The 9,390-nt window shown below is 56.9% G+C and overlaps 1 protein-coding gene across 1 annotated transcript in view; it reads right to left on the bottom strand.

Annotated features, from left to right (window-relative positions):
- Positions 1-9,370, bottom strand: part of LOC104167383 (DNA (cytosine-5)-methyltransferase 1-like) — a gene marked incomplete at both ends in the record, with an annotated part of 11,644 nt that extends 2,274 nt beyond the window's left edge. The window contains 23 exon segments of the mRNA XM_009707627.1: positions 11-60; positions 244-378; positions 987-1,077; positions 1,555-1,747; positions 2,418-2,639; positions 3,280-3,453; positions 3,585-3,718; positions 3,810-4,011; positions 4,222-4,337; positions 4,468-4,615; positions 4,729-4,826; positions 5,044-5,233; positions 5,722-5,909; positions 5,987-6,138; positions 7,167-7,259; positions 7,426-7,544; positions 7,638-7,747; positions 7,844-7,927; positions 8,285-8,336; positions 8,470-8,510; positions 8,643-8,733; positions 9,010-9,082; positions 9,340-9,370. Coding sequence (XP_009705929.1) covers positions 11-60; positions 244-378; positions 987-1,077; positions 1,555-1,747; positions 2,418-2,639; positions 3,280-3,453; positions 3,585-3,718; positions 3,810-4,011; positions 4,222-4,337; positions 4,468-4,615; positions 4,729-4,826; positions 5,044-5,233; positions 5,722-5,909; positions 5,987-6,138; positions 7,167-7,259; positions 7,426-7,544; positions 7,638-7,747; positions 7,844-7,927; positions 8,285-8,336; positions 8,470-8,510; positions 8,643-8,733; positions 9,010-9,082; positions 9,340-9,370 — 2,787 coding nt within the window.
- Between the last annotated feature and the right edge of the window lie 20 nt (positions 9,371-9,390).

Here is a 9,390-nt window from a genome sequence, read left to right as displayed (position 1 = left end):
GTCGGAGTGCCTGGTCGGCCGGTTCCCACATCTCGATGGCCCAGAGCGTCTCCGACACGCCTGGGGAGACAAAGCGGAGGATCTTGAGCCTGTGCGGAGGAGCAGAGCGCTGGCTCGCACTCCCTGATCCGGCACATGCCAAACACAACTGCCAGCTCATCGGAACCGACCGGCCAGTGCCAATGCCCGTCTCCCCGCCAATTCTGCTTGTCACCCCACCGCTGTCCCCGCTCTGCCGCTCACCTGCCTGGTGGAAGCCCTCGGACAGCCCTCCGCAGCCAGAGAAGACATCCAGGGTCCGCAGCTTGGGGACTTTGAGCTCAGCCGGCTCCTGCTCGCTCTGCTCACAGCTCACCGACGACTTCCCTTTGCCTTTGCCTGCAAACAGAGCCCCGCTCACATCAAAAGGCAAAGTCATTTCCTCCTCTTACTGCTTACAAGGCAAATTCTTCTCCCCCTCCTCCGCAGCAGTTAAAACACCAGCTCCAAGCACCTTTCTGCCCCTTAATTGTTTCACCGCCGCTGCCAGAATACGCCCTTGCATTTGGGAAGGAAGCCTCTCGTCTTTCCCCCCCTCTCCCAGTGTGAGTCCTTTCCATCCAACAGCCCGTGGGCACAGGCAGAGAGTTTCTGAGGGTCAGATGGCCACAGGGACAACTCACAGGGCAGCTCCCCTCGTTGAGAGCAGGGTACAAAGCCCCACGGTACGGAGCAGCCAGCCCCTGGCAGAGGGTTGGCAAGTGAAAGGCTTTGAAATTTCTCAAGGACTAGGTGATCTCACTGAAAGGTTTATTTCAAAAAAGACTAGGTGCCTTAAAAACAAGAGCTGCAGACCACATCGCTGCATCCTGCCAGAGCATCAGAGCACGGAGGAGAGCGCAGAAACATCTGGTCGGCAGCAGGTCTTATCTCTGCTCAGCAGCACGTAACGGCAGACACGAACCGGTTCACCCACCCGAGACCTCTCCCCTCAAGCAGAGACTTACCTTTCCCTTTTCCTTTCCCCTTCCCTTTATTGCCAGAGCTTCGAGCATGGTTGGGAGGATCTTCAAAGCTCTTGGTTTTTGCATTGTAAGCCTGGGGAAGAGAAAGGATTCAGAACACTTGAACACAAAGAGCTTTTCTAGCTCAGGAACGGCTGAGATATTGCCAATGCCCCATCAGAGCTGCAAAATCAAAGGGCAGGACACAGGCACAGCGCTGGGGCCCACAGAGGGTCCATCACCTCCCTTCTCTATCGCCTCGGGGAGCTGGGGTGGCCACCCAAGGGTCTGAATTTGGCCCCTTAGCTCCACAGGGAGCAACTGCTCCAGTCAGCTCCTGGCGACACTCAGACTAAAGCTTCCTTTGTATCTCAGACTTAGTCCCCAGGAGGTTGCAACGAGCTACAAATCCTCGCTCTGCACGACAGCTCCTCCATGCAAAACACACCCGGAGAGGCAGGACAGCCTGCGCCGACAGGCAGAGGTCGATGGCACCTGCTCTGCTCGGTCCCCAGGGACTCAACACACACAGAGAACACAGACAAGAGCCCTCGAACGCCGGCTCCCTCACCTCCAAGAAGTAGAAGCGGTCGAGCCCGCCAGCGGAGTAGTCCTGGATGCTCTCTGTCAGATCCTCGCCGTACACCACCGTGCAACGGCCCTGCACGGCGCGGAAGTCGACCGTCGTCTCCTCGTCGCTCCAGTACAGGAGGTTGATGTCTGCGTGGTAACTGGCTTTCATGGACTTGTGCGTGTTTTCGGGTCTGCAGGGAAAAAAAACCACCTGGATTGGGGAAATGTTTTCGGCAAGATCCTCACCCCAGTCCAGCCTCCCGGCGCTCACACCGCTCCATCTCCCCAGAGAGAGGAGGGTTCGTTTCCTCTGACTGCGCATGTTCTCTGGCATGGCCTGCGCACAGCCCCGAAGGGATGATTTGTTTTGTACTAAAGGGAGTTTTTTGAGGGGGATTTTCTTAGAGGAGGGAGGGGGAATTGGCACCGGAGCTGGTAAATGAATTTAAAGGCAAAGAGATCTAAGCGAGGAGAGTTATTAGGCTCAAAACACACAGAGTTTGAGCATCAGCACGTTCTTCTCCCGCTGCCAAGGCTCTCTGCGTGCTTCCCTCCGTAGTATGGGGGAAGATGACTAAGAGCCTGCAAATGTTTGGGTAAACACCCATGCCCTGGGATGGCGCTGGCGGTACGGCTCAGCACCGGGTCTGAGCCCAGACGGCCGCGGCGGTAAGCCCCTTCGAGCAGTGCCCACACCACAGCGACCAACCGTGTCGTGGTGCTCAAGGCCCCTGGCTCCGGTGCGACCTTGAGCTGATGATGCAGAGCTTTTCCCAGCACCGAAGATCTCAGGTGAGCCCTGCAGCCCACTCGAGGAGCTCTGCATCCCCCCATAACACAGACCCCAGCAGCGCTGTTCACCTGTAAAACTTGCAGATGCGCAGCTTGATGTCGGCCTCGTTGGGTTTGCCATTGCTGCGGATGTTGCAGAAGATCTCTTTGATGCGGCCCACACGATAAGGGTCGGGGGCATCCAGGTTGCTGCCCTTGATGTACTCCGAATACTTGCGGTAGTGCTCTGGGTGCAGCTCCTCATCCACTGCCTCCTTTTTGGGACGCTTGGCTGGGCTGGCAGGTTTCATGCTGGGGAAAAGGGAAGGGAAGGAGGTTGAGGTATCTGTTTCCCCCCCCAAAAAAAAACCCAACAAACTAGCAGCACAGAGCATCCTCCCCCCACATCGCTGCCTAGCCCGCCTGCTTCCTCCTCTTCTGCTCTCCTTGGCGTAGGGTGGCAAAGTGGGCACCGAGCCACCGCAGCAGTGCCGGCACCAAACCTCCTGCTCGGGCATTTTACAGCCAGACCATCACAGAACCGTGCCCGGCTGCAAACCAAGGTGCCTCCATGTTGTTGCCGCAGCCCTCTTCCCCAAAGAGGTTTTCCATTTCTCCTCCCGTAATTACAGGTAGCAGGCAGGGTCTTGTTTCACCTTTCATCTACCCAGGCTCGCTCTTTTGAAGAAAAAGCGACGCACAAAAGGATTTCGATTCATCTGCCAAAAAGCGATCAGGATTGTCTGATCAGAGAGAAGTTGCTCAGTTTAATGACGGGAGGTGAAATTGGAGTCAGAAGCACCTTTATTTTTAAGCAAAGCTTTTGGAAATTAGGGCGATAGGTGCTTCGTTTACAGGACGGATTCACTACCCAGAGACTATGTCCTCTGCTACCAAAAACTTGACCCAAGAGCATCCTGAAAAATGCTTACAGCCCCCTGCGAGCACCAACCTGAAGGAAAAGGCTTCCGGCAAGAGGTAGACACCATCTCCCACCCTGTACTGCACTCCGTTCTTGGTGGCCATGGCGTAGAACATCTTCCCATCCCCTTCCTCCAGAGGCTCAGCTACTTTGGGTATCTCCTTGTGCCTTACCTCATCCAGACGCGTGCAGCTCATGCAAAACCTGAGGGAAGGGGAACGGCAGATCGCGGTGATGGGGACCCTGCCAAGGCCCTGCGGCCGGGAGCCGAGAAGCTCCTGCTGCCCATTTTGGGCAAAGCGGATTCCGAGAGCCTCTGCCCTCCGCACGCTCACTTGTATTTATTGTCTTCCGTGGGTTGAGTTTTCGGTGGGGACTCGAATCGAGCGTACTCCTGGTCGTACCACATCTGATAAAAGTAAGTTCTACCGTCGTCTTCCACCATCTTGATCTCCATGTCCAGCCCGCCCTGCTAGGAGAGAGGTGTTCACAGGAATCGGTGCTGCTGCCTGTGCCGTGCCTGGCCCGGGCCAGCCGGAGTTTGCAGGGCTGCCACCCACCTCCATGGACCAGTTCTCCGAGGGTGCCTTGTAGATCACTTTGACTTTGCCGTGGATGTAGGAGAGCTGCATGTCCTCACACTCGTCCACCAAGAAGAGCTCCAAGGGGTCAGAAGTGGCCCCCAGGACGGTGTCCGAGCCGGGGCAGAACCAGTGTGCGTGAAACATCTGGCCACTGCTGTCCTCCCACATGGCCGTCACCCTGAGGGGGAAGGAACCAGGGTTATGGGGCACCAAGAAAGGGTCGAGCGGCCCTGAGCCTTGCCAGAGCTGGAGAGGCCTCAAACAGCAGCACGGCCGAGCAATTAGGGTCCTCTAATTGGAAACATCAACTGTGTTGTATGTGTCCCCCCCCAACACATCCACCCCAGCAGGAGCAGAGACTCATCCCCTTCAGCACCGCGGCACCGACCTGGCGAGGTAGAGGGGCTTGGTGGGGTCGTCGGGGCTGACGGAGACACAATCTCCCACCTCCAGGGTCTCCGAGTCAATGCAGACCCTCTGGTAGTAGTCCTTCTTCCCATCACTCTGCAGAAGCCGGAGGGGGGACAGCGGGGAGCACCGTTAAACCCCCACGCCGGCGAGCGACGCAGCCCCCTTTGCAGCCTGAGCACCCACCCCAGAAGGAGAGGAGCAAGGGTGTCCTGCCCAGCCTCACCTTGATGGGCTCGCCCACCCAGGAGATACGACTCTTGTTCTGCTTCTTTTTCCTGCCCTGCAGCATCTTCTTAGGTGATGGCATCTCAGGGATGTTGTCATCTACCTCCTCATCCTCATCAGCTTCCCGGACGGCCAAATTAGGACACCTGGGGACACAGGGATCGTCACTGCAGCAGAGCACGGTGCGGGGACCACGTCTCCTCTTCCCAGAGGTGGAGAGGACTTTGAGAGGAGGCATCGCTGCCTGGGGGAAACGCACCTCCTCTGCAAACAAGCCTGTTTACTCCTTCCACTGCCCCCAAACTTCACCATATTCTGGCAAGCTTTGCACTTCCCGCACTCGGGCTGCTGGCAGACCTGGAGCAAGGAGAGGGGACCAGCTGAGCACGGCAGACGCAGCAGAGATGCCCCAGGCAGGAGGGACAGGGACCAAGGAGAGCTCGGTGGCCTTGGGAAATCGTTCCCCTGCCCCAAGGGAGCGACCCCAGAAGGGGTCATTCAGGTAGGATGGAGAGAACGCGGGGGGCGAGGATGGATTAGGTCACTTCAGCTCCACGCCAGCCCCCGCCATTACCTCGCAGACACCGCAGCGCCGGCGCTTCATGGCGTTCTCCTTGTCATCTTCCTTCTCGTCCTTCTCGATCTGCTCCGAGAAGAAGGTGTCGAAGATGAGGTACACCAGCTTGGTGGTGGTGGCTTTGGTGGGACCCTTGTCCTTGTCTATTTTGGTGGGGTGCCGGATGGCCTGCCGCCTGACGGCTCGCCTGCGACCAAGGTGAGAGCAGTGAGAGGGGACTCTGTGCCTCGTATCGCTGACAGCTACAGCCACAACAAACAGCCCGGCACCCACGGAGGGTCCCCAGTGAACAGAGCTCCCCTCCGCAACAGCCGAGGACCAAGGCAGAAGCCCCTAACAGGAACCCAGGTACTTACTGCAGCTGGCAAGGGGTCCCAAAGGGATGCTGGAGCAGGACAAAGAGCAAAGCCAGGCTCCAGGGACCCACCCCAGTGCCTTTCCTCCCTCAGGGCAGCACTAGGCAGAGGTTTTTCCCAGTTTTGGGAGGATTTCTACTCCAATCTCCCAGCACTGCTCACACCTTAGGTCATCCCAGCTGGGAACAAGCAAAGGGGTTTTCCTGGAAGGATCCCTTGTGCAAAGCCGATGGGGAACCAACACCTCAGGCTCCTCCTGGGACGCTGCAAAACCAAGTGCCCCCCAAAGAGAGCATCTACACGGGGACACGGAGCTCACCTCTTCCCCAAGGTGACTCCAGCCAACTTGATCAAGTCCCTCATGCAGGGCGTGATGAGGACAGGGGGTTCGTCACTGTCCCCAGCTTCGTCGTAGCTTTCCACCTGCTCCACCACAAACTGGGCATGTCGCAGGAGGGAGTCCTCTGTGAAGCGGTTGAAGTTGAGCCCCGCGGGAGGTACGGTGGTCTGCGAGGAGGGGTTGGTTAGGGAAAGGGTGGCAGAGCAAAGCCCACTCCCGGATGCTGCCGCCATCGGATTTTCACCTCGATTTTGTTGAGCAGATCCTCATAGCTGACGTCGCGGTTGTTCTGCAGGAACTCGACGACGATTTTACTCATGTAGATCTTCTCTTGCATGAGGGCGAAGATGGGCGCGTACTCCTCGCTCGGCTCCATCAGGATGTAATCCGCGAAGGCTACGGTGGAGAGACGGCGACGGATGGTTAAATACCGGGGAATTTAGTGGTATTTAAGGACGAGTGAGGACTGAGGCAAGCGGGTCCTGGGGAGGGGAAGACCAGCCCGTCCACGCTGCTGCTACAGTACCAAGACCTAAGCGTGCAAGGAAGCTCTACCACGAGCCAGGACCCACGGTCACTCAGCTATCACCATCAAAGCGAGGGGGGAGTGGGGACGTTGAGGTGGGGCACACTATCCACGCACTAGCCTCTTAGTTTTGCCGTTACCTAATTAGAAAGCAAAGATAATCCAGGTGGTTTTTTTTTTTCTGTCACTACAAACTCCATTTGCTGACGCACAGGAGAGAGTTTAGTCCTCCTCTGATATCACCAGGTTATTGGAAGGGTTCCTTGCAGAAACGGTGAAGGGAAAAAGCTTTTAAACCCCCCAAATACCAGCTTCTTCCCCCAATTTGGCTAGAGAGTAAAAAAGTCAGCTGGGACCAAGAGCCAAGGGCTGGCCGGGACCGCGGGTTCCTCAAACAAAAACCTGTCCAAAAAGCCTGGGGCGAAGATTAAGAAAGCAAGAGAGCCCCTGCAACGGGGGCCAAGAGGTCAAGAGCAAAGAGAAAACTCCCTCCCTGACCTGCCCCTGCATTGCACCGGCAGCTTCCCATGGCGGAGCGACCCGAGGACGGATCCTGCCTGGGAAACGCTGGCAGGGAGAACCCCCCCTCCCCTCCAGCCACCCTGCTTGTCCCAGCTCCGATAGCTTCATGCAGGTCGCTGCTGGCACCTGCAAGCTCAGCAGCTGATTTTATATCCATTTAATATAAGCCTGGGTGCTGCCAAGCTAAAGAAACCCAAGTCTCAAGCCTCAGCACGGTCCTCCACCTCGCCACGTGCTTCACGGTGCAAGTTCCTAGCGGCAGCAAAGTCCACGAACCCAAATAAAGCTCCTTCACCGGCCGGACGAGCAGCAGAGACTTAAATCCCAAGCCAGGCACGCTCCCCGAGCCCAACCTCCCCTGTCCTCGCTCACCCACCTGTGGTGAAGCCGATCAAAGCCTTCTCCCCTCCATCGAACCCCGTGATCCACCAGGCATTTATGGGTCCCAACTTCTTGGCTCTCACCCCACCTAAAAGTGAGAAAACACAAAATTTTCAGTCCTCGGGGTCCCCCCCCCAAAAAAAAACCCCAAGCAGCTGCGGATGACAAATCGCCACCCGGCTCTGACTTCATTTTGCACGTGGCATCGAGGTGAGATTTAAGGTGAGACCGAGGTTCCTCCACGTCCGACTCACCATCCAGACAAGGGTTATCGTCGTAGATGGGCTTCACGGCACCGCTAAAATACAGCTCGATGTTCCTCTCGATCAGGCCGGTATCAAAGGGGCACAAGTGACCTCGCTTGTCGTAGACGCTGGCAAGGGACAGAGGTTGTCGTTTGAGGCGTCGTCCCCACGAGGTTTGCAAATTCAGCAGGTTTTTATAGCCCGCTTTCCTCGCCTCTCACCTAAAAGAGGTGACTTTGTGCTGCGGCAGGTCCTCATAGCTCTCGAAGCCATCTTCGTTAGCGTCAAAGAGGGACAAGCGCTCATCCGTCAGCATTTCGGGCTCCTCCAGCTGAACGAGGGAGAGGAGGAGGAGGATGTTTAACGAACCTTCCCGTTAGCACGACAGCTCTCCCCAGATCCGGAGAAGGAGCATTAAATCCCTTACGGCATCATCAGGATCCCCTTGGAAGAATTTGAGGTCGGGATCGTCGAGGTACTGTCGGCAGTCGACGCACTTGGGAGGGGTGGTCTGCAAGACAGGGGAGACGGTGTCAGCTTTTCTCTCTCCCCCCTCCCCACCGTGAGCTTCAGCCCACGATCAGGCTCAAAGCTCCTTCCCGTTCATTAACAAAATCCTCGTTTTTAAAGCATCCAGGCAGCAAAACGGCGGCTGCTGCCCTCGCTTTAAAAGCGGCCCCAAGCTCGTACAGGCTGTGCTGCTCCCCACTTTGCTGGGGGCGGGGGGGATTGATTTTTGGAAGCTATGTGGGCTGAAAATGGCTTTTTTTTTTTTTTCCCCATTAGGGAAGTCCAGCCGCTCTTTGGAAGAGTTAAAAGAATTTTAAAAACCCACCCAAAACGCTGAGATGGAGGTAAAGGGACTTACTTTAGCAGGTGGTGGGGTTTTAACCTGAGTGATTTCATCTTTGATCTCCGACCTGGATGTAAACAAACGCAAAGGGATGAAGACACGGAGTAGCGTAACATCATCATCCTCCCCACGTTAACGAGGTGACAGCGGAGGGAAACAAGGACTGGCCCAGAGCAGGGAATGCTCGTCTTCCTCCTTACCCTTCTTTGGTTTCAATTTTAATCCTTTTCTCATCTTGTTCCTTAAGGGAGAAACGAAGGGGTGTAAGGGGAGGTTGGAGAGCACCAGGCCCCCCCAGGACAACACGCTCAACCCCAGCGCGGCGGCAAAGGGGCCGGTAAAGACCTCGGCCACCAACAGTGCCGGCACACACCTTCTCCTCCAGCTCCTCTTCCTCCTTCTCCACGTTCATCGCTTCCTGCTTCACTTCCCCGTTAACCTCCTCCGATTTCCGTTTGTTGGACCTGGCGGTTTTGAAACGCAACGGATCGATCCCAGGGTCCAACACCACGAGGATTTGGGGGAGAGGGGTGTGGGATGAGGGGTTCTCCCGGCACCGGCAAGAACGGTGGTCCCCAGGGAAGTGCCCGGCAGATCCCCAAGACCCAGTCTTATTGGCAACCGCAAGTTTTGGGATTGAACCCATCAGCCCCAGATGGCAGAGAGAGGAAGAAGAGGGTGAAGGCTCCTGGGGGACGCGGTAAAGGAGGCGCAGGTCCCAGCCCTGCCACCGCACTGACCCTTTGGAGAACATGCTCAGGATGGTTGGCTGCCGGCCGGAGCTCCGAGTGACCCGGGAACTGGCGGGAGACTCTGTTTGGAAGACAACGAAGGACTGCGTTAACGATGGGGACCCGTTGCCCTTCCCCACCACCGTGGGTGACTGCACCCCTTCTCCCCGCACCCCATCATCCCAGAGCAAGGCAAGGAGACCCCAAAACCCCTCCTGGGGAGGGGGGAAGATCTCTGCTCTCAATCCCTCTGGGAATCATCGCGTTCCCGCTTGGTATTTAATGCTAACAAATTATTCCATTTAAAAGAGAATGGAAACCCAACAGTGCCGCCGTTACTTTTGCTCTCTCCGTTGGATCGGCTCCTCCCTGCCCTGGGCGCCCCGGGCG

Source organism: Cariama cristata, unplaced genomic scaffold (assembly GCF_000690535.1).
Source record: "Cariama cristata isolate BGI_N322 unplaced genomic scaffold, ASM69053v1 scaffold27309, whole genome shotgun sequence".
NCBI classification, from domain to species: Eukaryota; Metazoa; Chordata; class Aves; order Cariamiformes; family Cariamidae; genus Cariama; species Cariama cristata.
This window is presented reverse-complemented; position numbering and strand designations above follow the sequence as displayed.